General features: G+C 37.7%; 2 protein-coding genes across 3 annotated transcripts; both read left to right on the plus strand.

Annotated features, from left to right (window-relative positions):
- Window positions 1-211: 211 nt before the first annotated feature.
- LOC132700511 (muscarinic acetylcholine receptor DM1) lies at window positions 212-12,800 on the plus strand. Its single transcript, XM_060667876.1, has 8 exons — window positions 212-556; window positions 4,551-4,721; window positions 4,779-4,953; window positions 6,040-6,318; window positions 6,938-7,091; window positions 7,151-7,386; window positions 8,090-8,427; window positions 9,329-12,800. Exons 1-8 carry the CDS (start codon window positions 460-462, stop codon window positions 9,706-9,708), a joined length of 1,830 nt encoding a protein of 609 aa, XP_060523859.1. The 5' UTR covers window positions 212-459; the 3' UTR covers window positions 9,709-12,800.
- Window positions 12,801-21,352: 8,552 nt separating this feature from the next.
- Window positions 21,353-25,090, plus strand: LOC132700792 (uncharacterized). Of its 2 annotated transcripts, XR_009618688.1 has the most exons (5): window positions 21,353-21,803; window positions 21,850-21,926; window positions 21,978-22,147; window positions 24,206-24,395; window positions 24,517-25,090. XR_009618688.1 is itself a non-coding variant. In XM_060668329.1 (4 exons), exons 1-4 carry the CDS (start codon window positions 21,736-21,738, stop codon window positions 24,302-24,304), a joined length of 414 nt encoding a protein of 137 aa, XP_060524312.1. In that variant the 5' UTR covers window positions 21,353-21,735; the 3' UTR covers window positions 24,305-24,457. The 2 variants fall into 2 exon arrangements, 1 of the variants encoding a protein (XP_060524312.1); XM_060668329.1 differs by lacking the exon at window positions 24,517-25,090 and having other exon boundaries at window positions 24,206-24,457.
- Window positions 25,091-25,534: the final 444 nt, after the last annotated feature.

A 25,534-nucleotide genomic window follows, 5' to 3' on the forward strand; every position in this document is an offset into this window, starting at 1 on the left:
AGCCTTCAAATGCGGCGCGGTTTTTAAGTCGTCCGTTCCGATTGGCGGGGCACCGTCGGAAGATTAGACCGGGGCGAGGACGCAGGGGGAGCGCCGTCACATTCGAACGTCGCGTCGGGATGCTGCCGGCGGGGTGGGGGTGGGATCTGTGTGGAGCGCGTAGTACGCCCAGGCCAGTCCACGCCTATGGAGGCAGCCGCAGCCACGTAGCCAGGTCGCAAGTCACCCATCATACCAGCAGCAGTTTGAGTGGTGGCGTCTGCCGACCCCTACAGCGATGACCGCGGCGGCGAAATGTCCGTGAGCCTCGAGGCGGGAAGATCGGGTCCTCGGGACGGGGTCCCCTTATCCCGATCCGTCGCCGCGCGAAAGTGGGTCAAAGGTAAAATCGAGGCGTCTTCCAGCATCAGCGAGCCGGGGACATGAGGCGACGCCTGGCCACTCGGTCCTCGTGACACGATGAACACCTCGCCGACGACCGATAACTCGTCTGTCGTCTCAGCTTCGCACGAGGCCACGTACACCGTTACGGAAGTCGTCCTGATAGGAACAGTGGGTGAGTGCGATAGGCGAGTTTGGCCAAACTTTGACGGCTCTCTATCGCGGCGAGACTTGCCCTATTGTGTTAACGCGGGGAGACGACGATTGTTCTTTAACGGTAGAAACGTCGAGCTTGCCCGCTTTTTTCTAACGTTTCTTGATCGAAGAAAAATAAGAGACCCGGCCTTGTTTGGTACAAGTTTGAGATGTTTTTCACCATCGTTTGATCACTGCCTTGTTTCCTTTTTATCCGATCATATTTGGGATTAAATTTCAATATTAGGTACAGGGTTATTCATTACATTTCAACACCCACTGACAGGGTTAATTTTGAAAGATAGAAAAAAACGTGTAAATACAAAAGTTTGAAGATTTTTGCTCCATTTTCTTATGCTGTCCAAAATGACAGCAACATCTTGTTTTTTTTTTAACGGAATGCCCTATATATTATTAGTTTTTTCTTTTTGAGACATTTCAATTTAAAAATAATAATCATTCGATTTCCGGACGATAGCCATATTGTTTAAAAATGGTCAAGTCCGCCTTGATAGCAACCATATTATTTATGTTTGCAATTGTTTTAACAATGTTCTACTTTTGACCACTAAAAACGAATTATTTCGCTTTTCGTTTTACAAAAATGAGTTTTTTTTTCATTCATTTCATTTTTCGTACACTTGTACATTTAAAAAGAAAAAAAAAAAAATGTATTTTAATATCACTTTAGATAATTCACATGGACTATGCATCAAGAGACTTTGTTTCGCGTACCACAGTTTTTTTTTAAATACACCAGCACGTCTGCTAAGTCACTGATTATTTTTACAATCTCTAATCGTATCTAACGCAATTTAATTTCTCGATTTTTTTCAATAAAAACCTCTTCGCTACACGGTCACAACAATATCGTTAATATGACGGCACGCAGATAATGATTATCATTATTATATTTTACTTAAGTAATTGTCTGTTTTATTAAAATACTTAAAAAATCGAAGTAATACAAAGTAATAAAATAAATTTTATATAAGAAACGTTTATTATTTATCTTGTTGTTAAAGTGTTATATTATTTCATTAGAGCTGTAAAAGTGAAAAAGAACAGTCTTCTAATATTTATTTTTTTCTGAAGGACACTAGTTACTAACAAAAAACAATTTTTAGGCGAAAACCGTACATTCGATTGAAAAAAATGAAGCAATTTAATTACTTTGGAAATAATGTCTGCCAAAATAAACAGGTGAAATGCCGTACGCCCGCCACTGGTGTATTTAAAAAAAATGTTGTACACTAAATAATGCCTCTTAATACATAGTACATGTGTGCCAAATTTCATTAAAATGTATTACGAAAATATATCTTATTTTTGAAAACTTCAGCATCCTGTATCTGAAAAGTTAGGACACATGCTCCCCTCCCCTAATTATTGACATTCAATTAGAAAACACTCTTATAATATTCTATTACTCCAGAAATTTTAGAGTTGGATCCGAAACAAGTTGATGGACTAACAGTTTTTGGAGTGCAATTTAGCTTACTAAAAGTCCCCAAAACCACCATAAAGCTACATTTTTTCACGTTTCCACGAATATCTCCGTTAATTTCCATTTTTATGAAAAAATACAAGGTACCGAATTTAAAGATTATAAAATTGCCTACAAAATGATATGTAAGAAGTTGCTATTCAGATAACCCATTGCCGCCCCACGTTACGCCCAACATTACGTAACAAAATTATTCCAGTTTGGTACTTTATAAGAACAAAGATGTTAAAAAAAATGCAACGGAAATGCAAAAAACCTTAAATCATTAAGTTTGAACTACAAACAAGAACTGAAGTTTTATTGACGTTTATCCAACTTGTCAGATTAGCGTATAAATAAAAAAAATATAGGCAGGCAATAAAAAATAAAATCTGAAAGCCGCAGGTTGATACATTCATTACCCAAAACTCATGGTTTGTACACGTTATTCCAGGAATTCCATCGGCATTAGCCACATAAACTGGGTTTGAAAATAAGCCCGTTTAAAATGGTAGATCAGATTTTGGGGGTAGAGAATCAAGTTCAAAGGTTTTAGCACCACAGAAGGTTAGTAAAAAGTCTTGGCTTATTCCGGGTTCACCGGAATTCGGATGCAATTATTCTGCCAACACCTCAACCGATCTCTTAAGATGGTTGTTTTGTACGTTTCTATACGTTGTACGATGGCACCAAATGTGAGCTATTAAGTATCAACACTCCCTGACGTCTAAAAATGACGTTTTTTCATATTTTTTGTTATGGAGTTGGCTTCAAACATGCTCGCCGTGATATAGACTGTTTTTGCAGACAAATTATAAATAACTGGAAACAGTCCTTCCTTTAGACAGTATATCGTGTATTGTTCGAACCACTGTCGCAGGTTTTCCAGCCAAGATGTTCTCTTTCTTCCTGGGACCTCAATCTTGTCCTGAATGATCAAATGCTTGACGTTGTATGTTTCAGGATGTCTCATAACATAGCCGAAGTATGAGAGTTTCTTAATCTTGATGTTATCAATGATTTCGTTATTTGTTAACGACCCGATCTATCCAACTTATCCTCAACATGCGCCTGTACACCCACATTTCAAAAGCTTCCAGCATTTTTAAGGTAGTCTCTGTAAGAGTCGAAGATTCTACTGAATATAACAGCATTGAGAACACGTAACATGGGATCATTCTCATTCTGAGCTCAATTTTAAGTTCGTGTCCACACAGCACTTTCCTCATACGCATCAACCTTGCTCTTGCTTGTTCAATTCTGGATTTTTTTCCAGTAAACGGTCCCATCCTCGCTTCATAATTGTCCCAGATGTTTAATCCTCTTGACCCTTGCAAGTTTACTTGGGCCGATCCACAGTTCTGCACGTATATTCGGTTCTTTAGTTACAGCCACAAGTTTGGCCTTTTTGATGTCAAGTTTAAGACCGTAACGGTTGCATGATCTATGATTTTTTGCCCTTTAATATTATCTGCCAGTAGAACGGAATCATCTGCATATCTTAAGTTGTTTACTATTACCCCATTAATTTTTATTCTTTCTGCGATATTTTCTAAAGCTTGTTGGAATATTGTCTCCGAGTATAAATTGAAAAGCAATGGTGACAGAATGCAACCCTGTCTTACTGCTCTTTTAATTGAGATGCTTTTAGTCATATTATTTCCTGTTTGCACATTTGCCTTTTGATGCCAGCCATTTTTTCGTGTTGCACTCGGTCAAACGCTTTCTCGAAATCAATACAGCACATAAATACATCACAGTTCATATATTTGAGTTAGAACTTGAATGCTGGACAGAGCCTTGTACCTAGGCCCTTACGGAAACCAAACCGAGTATCTGCAATGTGTTCCTCATTTTTGGGGTAAATTCTTTGATGTATTATTTTTAGAAAGAGACATGACTTGTGGTGCGGTGTTCATTGCATCTGGTCTTGATGCTCTCTGGTTCTTCGCAAATTTAAAAGCTCTCTCTATTTCGTCTTTGGTAATTGGTGGTTCAATATGTTTTCTTATACCCCATGACCAGCGTTTCGCTCATCTTCAAATAGCTCTTCAATATACTGTGAACATCTTTTTACTTTTTCCTCTGTTTCTACGATTAAGCTTCCATTGTTGTTCATTATTGTATTCTATTGTATTATGGTATATATCTAGTTTTGACATATTATCTTATCTTGTTCACTATTATCCAAACGATGCGATTACGTGTACGATATACTTTGAGGCACACAGCACCTACAAGGTAGGTACAAGGCAGTTTATTTTTCAAAGAAACTTTCACATTCTATTTTACAAATCTTAGAAATCTTTTGACTTTTTCAGAGCTCAGGTTTGGCGATATATCAGCAAGTGTTTTTTTTTGCTGTCCAGTTGAGAAAATAGCACAACTAGCTTACTACGGTTGATGCTGGTGTCTAATTTGAAACCGGTCGAAGGACCAAGACGTATTTTCAAACCAGTTATCTGATTTCCAACTTGCCGTTTTTCAGCTGGAATCCTGTCCCTCGTCACGGTCGTGGGCAACATCATGGTGATGATCAGCTTCAAGATCGACAAGCAGCTGCAAACGATAAGCAATTACTTCCTGTTCTCGCTCGCCGTCGCCGACTTCGCCATCGGGCTGATCTCGATGCCGTTGTTCACCATTTCGACGCTGCTGGGTGGGTGTGCCGGCTCCCCTCCAGCTTTCGGCCGCCATTAGCCAAGTTGCGTTTCAGGTTACTGGCCGCTAGGACCTCTGGTCTGCGACACGTGGTTAGCCCTCGACTATCTGGCCAGTAACGCGTCAGTGTTGAACCTGCTCATCATCAGCTTCGACCGGTACTTCTCGGTGACCAGACCGCTGACCTACAGGGCTAAGAGGACCACCAACCGCGCGGCCATCATGATAGCGTAAGCCAATCAATTCGATTTAAGCTACGGCTCTTGTATTTTTCCATCTCTGCTCTTCTTGTCGAATGCTGACTCTGAAGAGTCCAGTTGTGGCAAGACAGCCCAGCAAGATTAGCAGTAGCAAGCTTCGCTTCGCATTCCTTCTCTATTCTCTTCTCTAAGAATACGTAGTATCTAAATAGACTTCAATGTCTATGTCTATTCTAATCTTGTTGACTACTGCTCGAAAAATTCGGAGGTACAGAGAAAGAACCGTTTTCTCAGGTCGGGGAGTCAAGCAAGACCAGCTGTAACAAGCTGTATCATGATGTGAGCAGCTATTCCAGTTTTCGTCATTTGTCACTTAGGACTTCATGTTCCTTCTCTAGAACCTCTTCATTAGGAGTCCTATCGAGCCGGGAAATCTGCAATTTTGAAAGCCTCGATTCTCAATTCTCAATCAAGACGGTGAACGATAATCTATCTGATTATATTTAACATTGAAATCATTTTTTGCACTTCCTATTATTAAAAGCAATGGATTAGTACTTATGTTATCACAGTTAGAATTCTTATCACAGCAAGTTCTCTTTTTAAGGAAGAATAATGGAATAAATGAGTTTCCCAATCAAGTCTATTTTTAAACAGATTAAAACAGAGATCGACGATATGGTGGACACTTTACACATCTTAGCAGCGTTTAGTTCTTGAAGCCTAGTTTCACAGTTTTGATGATGGGCGTAGAAGTATGGCCTCCACATACTTTGATAATATTCCAGCTTAGGTTAAACATGGACCGGTTGTTTTCAGAAATCTGAATGTCCACATAGTTGTTTTTTGTACTTAGTGAATGGGCAAGTTCAGGACCGGTTTCATTGGGTGGAGGCAGTTTAGGGGCCCTTCCATGCACCCTATAGAGCCAGATACTCTCCAACTTAGTCCTTGTATAGTTTTAGAAACAGTTTTAAAGTACGAACTTCTAAAAATCCAATTTATTTCCTCCCATGTGAAGGATGGTGGAAGGAAACGGTTTTATGGTGTCAATGTCGTATCGGCTAGTTACAACAAAAACATTTTAACGCGGTTTGCGATTTTGGGATAATGTAGGTGCGCGTGGGGAATAAGCCTGCTGCTGTGGCCCCCGTGGATCTACAGTTGGCCCTACATCGAGGGACAACGCACGGTACCCGACAACGAGTGCTACATCCAGTTCATCGAAACGAATCACTATATTACGTTTGGTACCGCGATCGCTGCTTTCTACGTGCCCGTTACGGTCATGTGCTTCCTCTACTGGAGGATATGGAGGGAGACGGAGAAACGGAAAAAGGACCTGCCCAACCTCCAGGCCGGCAAAAAGGACAGCAGCAAACGGAGCAATTCGAGGTAACGTTGCACTGGTTGCGCGAGGAATGGGTAGAAGTGTCGATGATAGAGGCTTTACGTGTTGCACTAGGTGTTTCGAGGTGTCTGGCGGAACCTCCGCGGAAAAACGAGTCTTGCTAAAGAACCCCGCACCGAATACAAGTTATAATGAATTTAATGAAACTTAATTCTTTTTTCTCGTATTCGTACTATTTAGCTCCCTAGACGATGCAAGCGTTTTGGCCAAGATTGAGGAGGTGAAGGTATCCCAAAAATTTAAGCTTCAGACGTTTCTGTCTGCTTATAACATGACTGACCCTGTCAGATTTTTTAACAGTGTAAGAAAATCTGAGGAAAATATTCTGAACGCATTATATTTCGATTCGGAAAGAGTGTTGTGAATTGTAGATCAGTATTCATACATGAATTTTGGTTTTTAAGTATTGAGAAGGACCGTCTTTTTTGGTAATCATGGGGTAGATCTCTGGTTTTGATGCAAAAAAAACCTCTCGCGATTTTCCCATTCATTTGGTGCGTGATTCTTTGCTAAAGGCCGCCCGCGCACTACGCTCGCGTAGCTCGATGTTTCGAACACAGGCGCGCGGGACTCACCCAACCAATTAATCGCGTGTGTACACAGTGTATTCGTGTGCAGTGACGAGGCGACGAACGCCTGCTCCACTCTCGACCTGGAGGAATGGAGGAGGCCGAGGTCGGAGTCCTCGGCGGCGGACAACGACTCGGTGTATATGCGCAGCTCGGTCGCGGTCGATCCCAACCAAAAGCGGAGGCCCGTGAGTGCGCGCCTTTAGAAGGACCGATGTCGAAACTGATCGATGTGTGTCCCATTTAGATCATCCTGCTAAGTCATCGGGACAGCCACGTGTTTAGAGGGGCCAACAGCCTCAGGGACGGCGCCAGTCGGCTGAGGTCGTGGTGCGTCGCGTGGTGGCATTCGGGCAGAGACGACGGCAGCGACACCGAGGAGGAGAGCCCCAGCGAGCAAGGCCAGGGCTGCATCACTCCCGTGTCGTTGGACACGCCCCTGCAGAGTTCCGTGTCCAGATGTACCTCGCTCAACGTCATCAGGTGAGTCTATAACCGCCAATTCCGGAGGAAGACAGACAGACAGACAGAAGTGTTAGATTTCTCGAGTTATAGTCGCTGTGGTAGCGTTAGATTTCTTCAGTTACAAAGAATACAAGGCCCACAACATTGTGTCTCTTTAAAACTTTGCTTATGGATTCGCAATAAAACATCGGCATAGAAAATGGAATGTCATAGTCTTAAGACCCTTTCATATTCCTGCAGCGTATCTGATAAACAATTTTCAATTCATATATTCATGCAGGATGTCTTTCTTAAACCTGGAAATCGTATAATATTTCATAGTAGACTGTTTTTACTTTTTCGATTTCATTGAAAAACTATTAGTCTTGGCTTTTTCATGAAGACGAAACACTCTAGCTGCATAACAGGATCCTCTCCATATGGTGACCCCATGTTACATTTTAGTGTACCCATGCACAGAGCCTTCTAGTAGGTAGACTAAAGCGAGGTCCGGTTCCTGGCAAAATTGAGTTGGTCGGTCATCACTATAATTACCCGATCCACAACATCTTGGTATTGTCCTTTTCCAACCGTAGCATTAGTCTTTTCATAGCTATCTGATGTTGATACATATACCTCCATTCTATTATGATTCCTTAGTTTCATTACGTAATTGATTGCCTGGTCATATCCTTAAGAAGACACCGATATATCTGTAGTTACTTGTTACTTTGTTTATCAGGGATCCGTACGCGACTCGTGATTTGGGAGCGAGTTGGGCGGCCAACCAGGCGAACGTGACACCCACCAGGTACCCTGGGAGGGACAGCCGGAGCTTGCCGTTGTCCACTAGGTTGACGGGACGCTGCTCGTCGACGGACAGCGTCTATACGATCCTGATCCGGTTGCCGGGCGATCCCAAGGAGGGCCACCACGGCCAGGCTGAAACTCCTTCGATCAAGATGATCCCCGAGAGTCAGTTCCAGAACGACTACAAGATGAACTCGGTGGCTCACGCGAACCACCTGAACCGGAGACCTTCGGCGATGCCCGACATCAGGATCCCGCTGAACGCGAAAGGTGACAGCCATCCCTCTTTTTAAATTGAAAAAATCGTTCGTTTTCTCGGATGCCGTGTTGTTTTCCAAATTCACGAAGCACCTAAGACTTTTCTTCGATCTGTTATGTTTTATATTAAACCTCCCAGTAGGCTGTCAGAGGAATATTGTACATTTTTGAAACTTTATTGGTTAGACGTGAATAGAAGTCTATTACAAATGTAACAATTGCAATTTTTGCACGATTAAAATTAGGTCAAAAGTTAACCTCTTCTTCTAAAACAAGTGCAAATTGCTTTAAAGTTCTTGCCTCATACAGTTGACGTTAGAATCTGAAATAGACCTAGACCACACCTATAAAATATAACATATAAAGTTGGGTCACCTATCTCTGTTTTTCCACTCATCTTGGACCTTCTATGCCTTCCCTTCCTCCTTCTATTCTGCTGTATATAGTGTGAAGCTGTCCTCGACTATGTCTCATTGTTCATTCTCTTTACATGTCCATGCACTTTTAATATTCTCTGCTACTGATATTCTGCAGGCTATTTTAAGGAAGTCTATAGGGCTTTGATTACTTTCTGTCCTTGCTGTTAACGTTTTTTTTTTTATATTCTTTCCAGATTCTGAGATAACGTATCATCCCATAACAAAAGGGTCAATGTGTGTTTCTCCCTTTCGGTCCGCAGACAACCCTGACCCTGTATAAAACATCTGCAGAACAGAAAGTTCCGAAAATTTTCACGCGACCACTAAAATGAATATATAGAAACGTAATATTTTAAAAGTGCAACTGAATCTGTACACCTTTAGTCTTAAAGATTCTGAAATGAGGCATCATCCAATATATATATATATATATATATATATATATATATATATATATATATATATATATATATATATTTCTCTCGCACTCGCAGGCATCCCGAAGCACCTGGCCGGCAAGACGCTGCTGGCGAACGCGACCAAGAACCACGGCAAGAAGAAGAAGAAAACGCAGGAGAAGAAGGCGGACAAGAAGGCCGCCAAGACCCTGTCCGCCATACTGCTGACGTTCATCATCACGTGGACCCCCTACAACATACTGGTGCTGCTGAAGCCGGTGACAGCGACGAGTAACCGGATCCCGCCGCAGTTGTGGGACTTTTTCTACTATCTGTGCTACATCAACTCCACGATAAACCCGATGTGTTACGCGTTGTGCAACGCGAGCTTTCGCAGGACATATCTGAGAATCTTGCAGTGCAAATGGCACAACCGGAATAGGGCGGCGGTCAATCGGGGCTTCTACAATAATTGAAACCGGTCGAAACCGGAACGGGTGTCGGGGCGGTTGGTTTTTTTTTGTACGCGGGATGACGTCGGGGTAATTGTTTTCGGTTCGAAGGATGAGAGGCTGGCAAAGTTTGCGGGATAAAATACAAGTTCGCAGATTCCGTTGAATTTTCTAAGCTACTGGTGAGAGTGATACACAAGTAAACAAACAAATTTTATGTGTGTAATATAATTGTCACTTTTTATCCATTATTTGACGTTCCCCATGTAAAATTTATTATTGTTCTTTCTGATCTACGAAGCTTACTGCAAAATGTAGGTTTAAGCCTGATTAGCCGTATTTTTGAGGAATGAGTCAGAATTTCTGAAAAACAAGTCGTAATTCCTGACATAAATCTAAATTTGCTAAGAAACAAGACATAATTTCCTACTACGTAAGAATTTTTGAGAAATGAGACATAATTTCTTAATTAAGTCACATTTTTTGAAAAACAAGTAAGAATATCCGATAAAGTCAGAATTTCAGAGAAATAAATCAGAATTCCCTACCTAAATCGGAATTTCTAAGAAATAAGGCAGAATTTCTGGAAAACAAGTCAGTATTTCTTGAAAACAAGTTATGATTTCTTATATAGGTCAAAATTTCTAAAAAGAACTCGGAATTTAAGAAAACCAAATCTAAATTTCTGAAAAATAAGTTAGAATTTCCGAGAAACTCCTCCGAATTTTTTACTTAAGTCGGAATTCCTGAAAAATTCGTTAAAATTTGTTAAACGTCAGATATTCAGAACCTTTGCTACTAGATGACAATAGTTTCACCATATTATTTAGAGAAATTTAATCACATGTGCCTATTTTTTTTTGAAACATTTTTCGTAAAAGGGTTAACTGTGTAGTTTTTTAAAATTATTTGCATTAAAAAAAATAAGTATTTTTTGTAAATAATCAAAATTTGAAAAGGTACGGGGAACATAAAGCAATCAACCATAATAAATTTTAGTATTAATAATGAAAAAAAAATTATGTGTCTAGTACTTCCAGTTTAGAGATTACCCATTCTTTATGAATCACCCTGTACATCTGTTTCGCTCCTAATGCCATTGCCGAGAAACGTATGTGAGAAGCTTTGCAGAAATTCTAACTTATTTTTCAGTAATTATGATTTGTTTCTCAGAAATTTTGACTTATTTTTCGGAAATTCTGACTTACTGCACAAATTCCAACTTGTCTCTCAAAAATTGACTTTGACTTGTATCTCGGAAATTTCGACTTAGGTCAGAAATTCTGACTTTTCCCTCAAAACTTTGCCTAATTCAACTGACACGCATATTTTAGTTTAGCGCTTAAGTAAACGAATTGCCCAAGAAGATAACATTTCTTATTGACAACTAAAATACAAAAAAACTTGTTGAATTTAAAAAATCCGAACGTACCTCTTTCGTTTTCGACCACCAAAAATTGACACCAGCGGATATTTTATCCCGAGAAACTTTGCCACGGGGTGTTCATTCTTCGAGGTGGCGCTCGGGTTTGAAAACAATTATCCCGTATTATTCCCGAATATCGAGATATTTAAAAAAAAATGTTTGTCGTCTAAGGTGTACCTATTTCTCGCTCTTCCGGAACGCCCCTCTACACGATCGAACCCGAATAATGAGTATTATTACGTAATGAATCTTCCTAACCTCAACGAACATCAATGGCTCTTTATTATATAGATGTTTTTATATTTGTAAATGTATCTAAGTAACGCTCAATACGTGTTCTGTGGCGTACACACGGACTGAATCGGTCGCCGGTAAAGTAGGGTTATGTAAAAAATAAACCGAGGCAAAAAATAACGTATAGGGACAACCAAAAAATGATATTTATACATAATATAGAGGCTGTGTGTTAGATTTAGTATTGTTTGTGGTAAGACCAATACTTTACTGATTTAAGTGCGAGTGAGCAAACTATATATACTACATTAGGAACTGTCGCGGGGATTTGGGGTTTCGGTCGGTTTCGTCGTCCCCGGAAACGCACGAAAGCGGCTCGACCGACGTCGAGCGTTATGTACAAGGCGACGCGAAAAAAGAAACGGTTTCGTGTAGCAATTTTAAGTTTTAAATGATCCGATATTTTTCGAAATAATTTGCCTTATTTATCTAATGGCAAATAGCATTCGATGTGATAATAATAAAAAAAAATCAGTCAGAATGTCTGAGAAACACCTTGGGAGTTCTTAAGTTAAAATTTCTGAAACACAAATCATAATTTTAAGTTTTTTACGTAAAGGGCAAGGCGAATTGAGACGTCGGATATAGAGCGTGATTCATAAACTGAAGGTACTACTAGACTCAGATAGGTCGAATCGAAATGAATTTTTTTCAATTTTTCGTAAACTCTGTAAGTTTTAATAAATGCTCAAAATACGAAAAGGTACAGGGAACAACAAAACACCAATAATTAACCACAACAATGTTGGTAATAGCAATGAAAAAAATAAAATTATTTTTGTTTCTAGTTCGCCTAGTTTATGAATCACCCTGTATATCTGATATTTCCGAATGTCCCTTACGACAAAGTTATGTGAGAAACTCTGACTTGTTTTCAAAAATTCTGACTTACTTTTCAGGAGTTATGATTTGTATCTGAGAAATATTAAATTATTTTCCAGAAATTCCGACAAGTCAGAAATTTTTACTTGTTTTTTAGAAATTTTGATTTGTTTTTCCGAAACTCTGACTAAAGTAAGAAATTAGCGTTCGCTTCTCAGAAATTCATGATTTTCCATAAATTCGAGAGATTTTCTGAAAACATATACAGGGTTAATCAAAAGTAGCGCAATGGCCACATATCTCAGGAATTATTCAACTCAAAATTTATGAAATTTATTAGTAAGGCTAGATCCAATGATGACATGGGCAACGTTGCCACGTTTCTGTTTTTTTCGCTAAGCTACCAAATTTTCCTGTTAAATAGAAAGGGTATGTTTTTATTCCATTTTTGGATCGTTCTTAAAATTTCTTAGTATTTTTCATGTAATAGCCTATACCCAAATTCAACCGTTTTTGCAGGAATGACAAAAAACAAAAATAATTAATGGCACGATTTTAACGAATTAGGAACTTAATAAATTAAATTCTAGTTTATTGCAAAAACTATTGAATTTTGGTACAAGGTACCTGAAAAATATTTAGAATTATCCTTGCAATAAAAAAATGGAATAAAAACAAACGTTTTTCTTTGAAATAAGAAAGTTTGTTAGCTTAGGGAAAAACCGATAAATATGACAACGTCGCCGACGTCACTAATTCCGTAGATATGTGACGGCTGCGCGACTTTTGATCAACCTTGTACATAGTGTTCTGTTAAACAGACAGGACGGATACAAACTTCAAAATCAACTTAGCAAATCTCAATTTATTATGGTTTTATAGGTACCTACAGTTCTAGTGCTATTTAAAATATAGTTTCATCAAAAATATAGTTTCATCAAAAATTAATTAATCCTTATCGGACGAGTAAGAAAAGGTTTCATTTTCGATTGATTGCTTTTTTCAAATAAAAACTTATGCGCGTCGCCCGGTTATATATATATATATATATATATATATATATATATATATATATATATATATATATATATATATATATATATATATATATATATATAATCTCACCCGCTCCGGAATTGAGTGTGGGGGCGCGCAGGATACCCGCCGAGACCCGTTCCCGAAGTTTCGAATACATTTCCTCCTATCTAAACGTAAAAAAAGTATGGTTTTGGCTATCTTCTTGATTTCGACGCCTATGGCTACCTATGGCTACAAACTAACCAAAACTAACATCTGGTAGCCATATGGTTCGCCCTATAGCATTAGCGTATAAAAATTTGACCTTTTTTTGGGTAAAAATATTTTTTTTATATAAATCGTGATGGATATACGGGGTGGCGCGCTATTATAGAGTTTATTTTTAATTTCGGCTTTTTGAGAAATTTCATATAGTTTCTTCAATATTTGAAATTTTGAAAGAATTGAAATTGAAACATTATTTTTACTAGAGGATGTTTTTGATCATATCATTATTATTAAATATTCATAAAAAAATACAATAAAAAATTCAACTACGTATGTCATAAATCGGTAGAAAAGTCAGCGGTGCATTGTTTTTTTTTTTGCGTCAAAACTGTTCGAATTGAACCGCCAAACGACAGTACCAAACTTTACTATTATCAGGGCGTTTGTTAAAAACCAGTTTTCGTTTAAAGTTTGCGTTAATTCGACCCTTTGCATATTTAAAAATGACGTAATTGGTCGGTAGCTTTCTTTAAATCGAAATTATACTGCGACAATTAGATGCTTATGAGATACTTATGAGAGACCCTGTACAAATATGCATATTTTGGATTCCAAATTTCTCACCTACGCTTCGAAAGGTTTTCGATAGGAAAAAATGCTTAATAAAATATGTTGGCAAGGCAACCTGTCAAAAAACAGCGAGCCGCCCTGTATATGCTACAGCTACGGACAAAGGCCGTTTTTCAATTTTTATTCGCTCAAGATAAGTTTAAGCTCTTGTATACTGCATGTCCCGTTTATTATGCGATCACACCTCGTCTTGGGATCTGTAGAGAGTATCGAAAAACCTACAGAAACGTTGGATTCACTCATACTTTAAAAACAACGCCATGAAAATTAAATAAGTTTTTGAGTTTTTCAGAAAATTCTGGTAATAAATACTTCGTGTATAACATCTTATACCCAAGTCTTACCGTTACCTTATTTTCTGTCAAAGTGACGTTCACTTTGTCTAACAAAGTGAACGTCACTTTGGGGTTCCTAATTTGGTGGAAAATCGTGAAAAGCATTTTTTTTTCTAATGTAAATTTATCGTATTTAGCAATGGAGATTTTGCATAACGTTTCCTATTTCGAAAAGGTAATATTAAAGTTTTTTAAATTTGTTTAAATGTAATTAATTAATTAAGCGACCTTCATTTTTTAACAAAAAATGTACTTTTCCTAAAAAGAAACCTATTTTTATATATATTTTGTTTTTGTAGACCTAACGATTTTTCATTTAATAATTATTTTTAAAATATCAACACGAAGCACTAAAGTCGACCGCAAATATATATAACAAAGGCATTCAATGGCAAAAATATACAAATGTTTTGTTTTGCTTTTGACATAAAATTTAAAATATGTCAAAAACGGTGACAGAGGATAAAATATATAAATATATAAGACATGTTGACAATTTATAATATAACATAATATTTTAATAGTAGAAATGAATCCTAACCGGTTTTGTCCATAATTTTTTGTTGATATTTTTCACAGATCCCGAGATAATATACGGGCCACGCGCACGTCGCAATACTATCGTAAAAGACATTTAACGGGTGCAATAATTGAACTAGCGAGCGGTTGCTGTCCCCCGAAAACACCAAAACCGCTCGGAATAACTTTTTTCAAAAATATTAGTTACGGGTTCGAAAAATAATTATTTCGCGAGACGTTTTCAAACTGTACATCCGAAACACTGAAAATAGGCAACCATAGTTCCGTTCTGTGTTAGCGTCGTTTTCTTCAATTCTGGTTGTCCTTTTATTTTGCGTATCGGCCTCTTTGTTGCCACCTTTCAGGATCCATTTTAGGTTTTCGATTATTGTTCCAGTTTTCGAAGAATTTCCAATTCCAGGTTAGGATAATTTACCAATTACAAATTGTTTAATATTTTCTCTCCTCTTTTGGGGACGTAGTTTTGTTGTTGTCCCTTGTTTGGTAGGTAATCTATCTTCCATAGTTAAAAAATTGTTTTCCTACTCCTCTTTTTGTCTTGCCTTGCTTGACTGACTTTCCTTTTCTCTGCACTCTCCCTCTCGTTTCATATGTGCCCCACTCATCGACGACAACCGAACCCCCCACCCCATCCCCCGGGTAAGCGATGATGACGATTCGGTACTTTTTTACCGTTTTTTTTTGTCTCCACGGGGGATCGAACTTGGGACCCGTCGGTTGTTCAAAGCCTACTTGAACGCTGGAGCAAGAAGCGTATTAAGTAAGACCGTATCCATCCGTGTATGTATTCATTAGATATGTCGAGAGTTTAAAAAAATGTTCACATTTCCTTTACTAACAGAACGGAAAAGCGGATAAAAGCGCGTGGAAAATGTCGTTTTTCCGGGTTGAGTTTGAAGACGTCTCGCCCTGCCAACGCGCTTCGAGTTCCGATTGTTTTTTCTTTCAAGCAAAACTTACGATTGTCTCGTGAACTCAGACCCGATGGTTTTACTCAAAAATGGACAGCGCAAAATTTGTCAGCGCGATTTGTAAATGATGTTGATAATAATGAATAAATTGTTGTTTTATATGCTGATGTATAAAGAGATTTTATTAAACATTCCCACTTTTAAAAACATACGGGTATTAATTTTAATGTGTAACGATATGATGTACAAAGCAGTGAAATAAACGTAAAAAAAAAACACGATTTTTGCTCGCATTTTACTTCGGGTGACGCGGCAATCTTCTCTCTCTCTCTCTCTCTCTCGACATTTACGACCGACCGCGTAAACCGAACAATAGTATTATTATTATAAACTGCGCGATATGGAAAATCGCGTTTCGACCGAGATGGTTACCGCCACGATTCATGACGCGTTCAGGGAAGTCGCCAGGGCCGTGAGGATATTCGTATACAGCCTAATCATCACGTCGTTTATGATATGGGACGTCGTCGCGACCACGCAGATGTTTCGAACGTAAGTCGCCCCTCGTTGTCGTATAACAATTAACGTAACGCATTTTTGCAGGTTGAAGCCGTTCGTTTTGTTTGCGCTGTCGTTTCTCGCGTTTACGTCACTCACGCACCTCGTATGTCGCTCAACAATGTGAATAAATTTCAAATACAATAATCTTTTTGTTATTATTAAGCTTCAAGATCAACAATTAACCGTGCCACTACAACTTGTACGACTTACCCCATGGCAATTCTAGTCGACGGACACACGGACTGGCAAACACGTACAATTCCCGAAAAATTGCACTAAAGACATTCTTACGCGCTAACACCATTCGGAAAAAGTGAAGCCGTCGTTAAATCATACGGAAAACGAACCTTTTCAAATCTAAAACCGTTGGTTAATTTGCATCGCCTGTGATGCACAGAGAGAACGGTGCGCCGAGCCATTGACAAAAATGCGGATTACGCTATGTTTATTCGGTAAAATGAATTGAATTGAATGAAAACTGGCGCGAAATACACCATCTCCTTGCCAAACTAGCTACACGCGACGGCCGAGGAAACCAACTTACGCCGCCATCGGGCGTCGCGCGATGAAACTAGGAAAATTCGACGCGGTTTCAACGGGCGCGTGTTAGATGGCGCCACCCTGAAAATATAGACATTCAACGTTACGACAGCGTACGTTCCAAATATAGCTCAAAGTTGTCGGTAATCGATTGCTCCGCAGATTGCGCCCGAAACGTCAAAAGCCAAGAAATACGGTATAGTTTTGTTAGTTTTGTTGCCGTGCCATCTAAGGCCTGAGTGAGGAATCATCAATACAGAGATGAGTCCTTTTACACTTAAATTTATTGATATGGCATTAATTCTTATATTTCGTTCCTTAATGCGCGCCAAAGTAATGAGATGTAAATTTGCAATGATACGGATCATTGAATAGGGTGCATAACATAAATGTTACATATAGTAATTATTCCAAGATCACGAATATAAAAACTTATATAAAAGTAGGAATAATAAAGAAATAGGTGATTTGAAATGAATACAACAATACTATACAAGTTGAAATTGAAGATATATAGTTCAACGACATATAAGTTAATCCGTTTCAACGCTACCGGAGCATAGAAAACCGTGCACCAATGTTGGGCTGCAGATTCCCCCTAAAAAATAACATGAACGTGTATGTTCGAAAAGTATTTTCTCGATTTTCGCGATTTATATTTTTTGTCTCGCCTGACAACAACTCAATAGTCGAGAAAGTTGTATTTTCAGTGTCTTAGTCAATGTAAAAGTAAATTGCCACGCAGCCCGAGATAACGACATGTGCTTGTTTAAAACCAATTCACCTGAAAAATGTTCGGCTTTTCGAAATGTACTCTCTAAATTTTATCTTGCGATATCGTTTTTTAACATACATTTTTTTTTAATTCGTTTTTTTTACTATTAATTTATAAGGAAAACAAGTTTAGTAATGGGTTCCCATTTAAACGGAGTTGTTTAATGCCCTTCGAATTGTCTCCTCCAAATTTTATCGTGTAATATCGTTTTTTACATTTATTTTTAATTTTCTTAGAATCATTTTCTTGTAAAAAAAAACGCGTTTACGGTAGCCTTTGCGTTTGTTTGTGGCTCCCGCTTTTGAAGGGAACTTTGAAATGTCAGCTCCAAAGCTTTTGAATAGTCTTTTTCGGGACCCGAAATTTAACATATAACTTTGATTAAAAAAAATTCTTCTGTGTAATAAATAAAACGCGTTTATGACATAACTAGGAAGTTCCCCTTTTCCAAGATCCTTCAAATGTCGCCTCCAAATTTGACCTTGCAACGCCACTTGTTACATTTATTTTTGATTTTTTAAAAAGTCTTCTTGCACTGCTCTTAATAATAAAAATGAGTTGGGCAGCAGTTAGGGATTTCCAGTTTTGAAGACAACTACCTAATACTCTTCAAAACGTCTTCTCTAAATTTGATCTTGTAACACCATATTTTTTTTATCTATTAACTAGTAAAAAAAATCGCGTTTTTGATACTTTCTCTACTTCAGTTAGGGGTTTTAAATACAGCTTTCTAAGGCCCTATTTTTTTTTATTTCCCATTGTTATTAATTATAAGAAAAAAAATGCGGTATCATCTTTTGGACGGCAGCTAGGGGTATGAATGGAGCTTTCTAACGCCCTTCTAATTTTTATTTTCTATCAACAATTTTGAAATTTCATTTTCATTAAGAAAAAATCCTACTGCAGCTAATGGTTCTCCTTTTCAATCGAGCTTTCTGTAATGCCTCTTCTAAATTTTGTCTTGTAACGCCATTTTTTAAATATATTTTTGGTAAAAAAAAATCCTTCTGTTGTAATTGAATATAAAAAAACGTGTTTATGATACTTTTTCTACGGCAGAGAGGGGGCTCGCCGTTTAAATAGAGCTTTCCGAGACTCTCCGAAATACCCCCTCCAATTTTATATATATATATATATATATATATATATATATATATATATATATATATATATATATATATATATATATATATATATATATATATATATATATATATATATATATATATATATATATATATATATATATATATATATATACAGTGTGTCCAAGATAAGGATGCACAGCATGGGGATCTCGGAAACTATAAGAAATACAGTGTCGGTTAAATTAGACAAAAGTTGCGCATTTTGATACCGAACAAGATCCCGTTTTACAAATTTGAAAATTCCAAGCCGTTATGGAAATATCCGAGAAAAACCGAAATATTGCGATTTCGTTTTTATTATTTTTTAAAGCTATTTGAAAAGATATGAAAAAACGGAAAACACTTTTCCATTGGCACTTTTTAATCTCTCCAAATTGACGTTAACAAATTTTCATTACAGCGTTTCAATTCCATGGAACCACCATCAACTTTGATTTTTCTTATGGGACGGAAAAAAAGTACACACAGTATTAGGTTGTGCTTTTCATTGCGAATTCAACGATGTACGATACAATACGGTTACTTATGTTTTTATCCAGAAAAATGGCTTTTTAATACATTTCTAGTATTTTATTGTAGTAGGCCATGAGATCCGAACGATGAAAGGCAAAAGAAAATGGTTGACAAGTTCGAGTTAATGTGTTTATTTATTTACTAACTCTAACTGTTCATTTAACATAACAACTAAATCCAACAAGTTAATGAAAAACAAATTCTATAACAAATGTTCGAATAAATGACCTCCATTTTCTAGGCATAAGTACGCCCGTCTCACGGTAGACTCCAAAACACGACTTAACATTTCAGGAGTAATTTTATTAAACGCTGCTCGTACTGATTGACGTAATTGTTCCTCGTTGTCAAAACATTCTTTGAATACCTCATTTTTTATGTAGCCCCATAAGAAAAAGTCCAAGGGAGTTAAGTCCGGGGACCTTGCAGGCCAAGGTGTTTCACTGTAAGTCCCAATGTATTTTCCATCAAACCGTTCAGTTAAATATTGGCGAACTTCTCTGGAGTTATGGGCTGGGGCACCATCTTGTTGGAACCAGCAGCCTTGCACAGCGCCTAGCGGTAAATCATCTAAGGCATCTTCTAAATCGTGCCTCAAGATGTCAAGGTACCGCTCGGAAGTTAAGGAATTATTATAGAAAATAGGGCCTATAATCTTGCTACCAAAAATCCCACACCAAATATTAAACCCAAAGCGAACTTGATGTCTGGATAGTCTATTAACACGTGGATTTTGTTGCGACCAATAGTGTGTATTGCGCCTGTTATAAATACCGTTATTGGTCACCATACTTTCATCAGACCAAATCACTTTATATGGAAAATTAAAACTCTCATCACACATCCTGGTATACCACTCACAAAAATGTCTACGTCGTTCGTCGTCACCCGGTTTTAATCCTTGACATATTCTGAATTTGTAAGGCTTAAATTCATTTTTCCTTAAAATAAACTGAGCTGTAGATTTAGCTACCCCATTCTGGTCTTCAATTTCTTTGGTAGAAGTTTGTGGATTTTCGATAACAGATTGTAGAACATTGTATTGGTTTTCTTCATTGGAAGGTTTTTGTCGGGATAATGCAGGCTTCTTAAATGATCCATATTCTTTCAGATTAAATAACAAACGCCGAAAAATACTCTTGTCAGGTTGTCTCCGCTCTGGGTATTTGTTAGAATACATACGCTCGGCTTCCACACAATTTCTTTGGCATCAGATGTAGCAAGACAGCATATCACATTTTTCTTCGTTTGTAAAATTACCTCCCTCCATTGTAGAACAAAATAAATTAGAAAAAGACAACAACAATAAAAATACAAAAACAATAACTAAAGGAATAAACTTATGATCGACTGATAACAAAGACAAATAACATTAATGTGTCATTGAAATTGACTGGATGTCATTTTGTCATGGCCTACTCCATTTAAATGCTGAAATGTATTAAAAATCCATTTTTCTGGATAAAAACATAAGTAACCTTATTGTATCGTACATCGTTGAATTCGCAATGAAAAGCACAACCTAATACTGTGTGTACTTTTTTTCCGTCCCATAAGAAAAATCAAAGTTGATGGTGGTTCCATGGAATCGAAACGCTGTAATGAAAATTTGTTAACGTCAATTTGGAGAGATTAAAAAGTGCCAATGGAAAAGTGTTTTCCGTTTTTTCATATCTTTTCAAATAGCTTTAAAAAATAATAAAAACGAAATCGCAATATTTCGGTTTTTCTCGGATATTTCCATAACGGCTTGGAATTTTCAAATTTGTAAAACGGGATCTTGTTCGGTATCAAAATGCGCAACTTTTGTCTAATTTAACCGACACTGTATCTCTTATAGTTTCCGAGATCCCCATGCTGTGCATCCTTATCTTGGACACACTGTATATATATATATATATATATATATTTACTATATATATGTTTTTTAATTCTTCGCTTGTTACTAATTATTTAAAAAAATGCTCTTATGACAACTATTGGACAACACCTAGGGGGATTTCCTTTTGAGCGGAGCTTTCCGAGGCCCTTGTGGATTTTATCTTGCAACACCGATTATGAAATATATTTTTGATTAAAAAAAATCCCCCTTCCTCGTTTAATTGTGCCGCGTACTTCAACGTTCCACACACACAGTGTTTTCGGGGTACAGGGAGGGGAAGCGGGCATACGTGGAAATTACTGGGTCACATGCGGGGCTCGCGAGTGACGGGCGAAAAAAAAATCGATCGGCGGTCGCGTCGTTATCTATTTGCGACGCGATGGAGTCGATAACCGTCCAGTTACGTCGAGTTTTACGTCCATTCGAGTCATGGGGTGCAGCGCGACGCGGGGCGTCGTCGAACCCGACGACGGGCGTCTCTACCAAAACGGGACGAGGTGCGTATCCAAGGGACGGTTTAGATCGCTGACGCGTCGTTCGCAGGGACCTCTCCGAGGCTGCGCGGGTCCCCCGAGACGTGGAGCTCCTCGAAGACGACGTCCATGACGTCCACGAGGCCGGTAAGTCGCCGCTAAGCGGCTTCAATCCTCTCGAGTGATGGCGCGTTGCAGCCCACGGATTGGCGTACGATATAAGCTTCGACGAAGACGACGACGACGTCGGCGAGCGCTCGAGGCGACCTCCGAGGAGGCTGCTGAGACGGGAGGAGGCGACCGGCAGTCCGGTTACGTTGGAGAAGCTCCGGGAGAAACTGGAAGGCGCCGAAATGAGACGCCAAAAGGTATTGGCGTCGTCCGTCGTCGCTCATCGATCGCCTTTGGCCGTTTTAAATGGACCCGTGCGTGTCGGCGATTGTCACGAGCCACCGTAGTATACCGTGACCAGAAATATAGTGCTTTTACAATAGACCCTACCTACCTACACTAACAAGCGGGATATAAGTGTGTTTTCAATCTTTTTCGCCGAGCAATTCTTGAAACATGCGCATAAAAAAATTAGTACAAAATAACAATTGATTAGCTTCTATTTCACTACATTTCTGCATAATATCATTTTTAATATACAAAATATTGACTATAATAATATTAAACTATGAGTCACTTAAAAAATCGTTCAATGATCAACTCGTTACATTTCATTACATTTCTGCAGTATTAATATACAAAGTCGTCACCATCGCTACTGCCGTCACCTAGTTTAATGTGACTGTTGTTGTTTACAAATCGAAGAACTATGTAGTAGATACAAAAATACAAGAAGAAAAACGTTGTTAATCGACGGGCACACAAGACAAAAATGATTATTTTTAAACTTACCCGTAAGATAAATAGAGTACAGGCACTTACACTTACCCTTTGAATTATCCAGCGAAAACAGCCTCGCAGGATCACATTCAAATACCTCCGTAATATATACGAACATATTGCAATTTATGTTAAACTTTTAAGGACGATACATATCACCTGATGTTAAAATAAACGCTTCGACTTATTCGAAAATTCCCCGCGGCATGAATGCTTAATCAAATTTAAAACGTTTCAACTGAAAAGTTTCTACAAATATGCGTTACGGTCCATCTCAGGCAAGGCCTACTTAATGCAGAATAAACTTCTGTTGGGATGGATTTTAACACGGTCCTGCGAAGGTCTCCGGTTAAGGTACTGCAAAATACTTAAAACGCCAAAGCAATAAATGCACTATATTTTTGGTCGTACAATAACATCGTTTTATATAATTTTAATTAACCATTTTTTTGATTATATACAGGATTTTTCGATTACAGACAAGCGTCTAAAGGACCCCGAAAATTACTGCTTTCGACCAACCGCATATCAAAATTCGAAAAAAATGTGGCTGATTGATTTGAATGGTATTATAGGCGGCATCGAGTGTGTCGGTAATGGGCGAAATACCTGAAAATTTCATGTCTAAACGACGTGAATTTGTTGAAACCGTATCGCAAACTGTGTCGATGTCCTGTATATCATACAAGATGCGCGAGATATTTGAATATAAACATTTTTCTTTTATTTTATCCGATCAATTTTATAATTGTACAAATTGTAGCCATTTTTTAAGTATTTCTTACTACCACTAAATAAAACGTCGTCATTATTTTAAAAAAAAAAAAACTTTGAAAATATTAAGTCCGCGTCTACTTTTTTATGAACTCGACCGATATGGTATCATTACCTGCAATCTCAGAAGAGCGTTCGCTCGATCATAATTTTTTTTTATTATTATAAAAAAATATAATTTTAATGATATTAATAATTTATTTTATTTTATTTTTATTTTATTAAATTAATATTTATGTTTTTGGGGAGTGATTGCCATAAATTGAAAAAAAATAAATGAATGAATACCAAATTAAATTTTTATTTTGCGAATGTTGATGAGAAGCTACGATATATGGGGCCTGATTCTGTTTTTTTTTGCTACAAAGAGGGGGAAACCCAAAAACTCGTAATTTCGGTGATTATTTCAAACAAAATTAAATACTTTAACTGTACCGCCTTTGTTCCTGTACGAAGTCTGTTTGCCTTTAGGCGAAGCAAAAAATGGAACCTTAATTTCCAGCTATTTTTCTTCGTCGCTTTTGTTACGATATCATTTTAATGTTTTTTCAAAACACATTTCTTTGGCGCCTTTTTTTGTATATATTTGTGAATTTATTTTATTTAATATATTTTTGAATTTACAGGCAGCATATCGTGGCCATTTTTCGCGATCCTTGAAGCATTTTTCTTTTGCGCCGAGTCAATGAGCGAAATAAAAGCGAAAAATACTTTGAGAGCGCGCGAGAACATTTCTAATTCTATTCCACATTTGTCGGCAGATCCTTCAGGAGCGAATAAGGTCCGCGAATCAACTGTACAGTCACGTCAGACGTCGCAACGACAACGGCGACGTCGAGGACCGGGAAACGCTTCCCTGAACGTTCCCTTTCGTTTTTCTACGCCATCAAATGCACGGGTTTCGATATAAAACGATAAAGTTCCGCACATAAACGCTAGCAACTATGCTCGGTAGGTAAAGTGTTCCAATAACTCGAACGTAAGCTGTAATGGACAAAATAAAACCGGAGAAAACAAGCTTTCTTTCCATTAATTTAGACGTTCTGAAGCCCAAATTATTATTGAATTTCAGTATTAAACACAAAGCATTTTGGACGAAAAAATGGCCATAAATTCGAAAACACTCGGTGTAGACTATCACAAGTAAGTATAAGTATTAATGCCATAATATACATTAAAAAATATAATAACATTTATTACTTTGACACGCATGTAAACGTTATTTGGATGTCCTGTATAAGCCCTGAAACAGCTAATAAGATGATCGGCGAAACGTCAGCAGGATCGAGTTATCAACAACCCAGCAGAAGTTTCCTCTTTAAATTGTTAAATAAACAATTATTTTATTCTAGCTTGCTTCAAGAGTTTTGTTCTTTTAACCGACCTAACACACTTTGCAGTTGCAAAAAAAATGGGGAGAAATTGTAGGTTCATTTCGTGATATTTTTTATTATTTATTTACTAATTTTAATTTCAAAGAACTGAAAAGACATCCTGACAGATTTTTTAATTTTACGTTTTCTGTGTGCGCCAGAGTGCAAGAAATGCACATTTATTTTTCGACACTTACTCATTACTGTATAGTATGCTTGTTAGGTAGTTTTTTAGAGGAGATAATTGTAATTAGTCTTCAGTTCCTGTTATAACACGACCAAAAATATAGGGTATTTATTGCTTTCACTTTTCAATTATTTTACAGCACCTTAACCGCAGACTTACGCAGAACCGTGGTAAAACCCTTCGCGACATATGTTTATTCTGCGTTAAGCAGGTCTTGCCTAAGATGGACCGTTCTTAAGAGTTTAATCTATATTGCAATATGTTCGTATATACTATGGAGGTATTTGACTTTGATCCTTCCAGTAAGTACGTGTTTATGTACCTGATCCTCGAGTTCAAAGTGTAAGGGTAAGTACCTGTACTCTATTTATCTTATTTGAAATAACCATTTTGGTCTTGTGTGCCTGTCGATTAACAATATTCTTCTACTTGCATTTTTGTGTCTTCTACATAGTTCTCTGATTTGTAACAGTTTTTTAGGGCTATACAGATAAATATTTATTAGAATCTTACAATTAAACATTTTTTTG

This window comes from Cylas formicarius, unplaced genomic scaffold (genome assembly GCF_029955315.1).
Source record: "Cylas formicarius isolate icCylForm1 unplaced genomic scaffold, icCylForm1.1 PGA_scaffold_4__25_contigs__length_36172078, whole genome shotgun sequence".
NCBI lineage: Eukaryota > Metazoa > Arthropoda > Insecta > Coleoptera > Brentidae > Cylas > Cylas formicarius.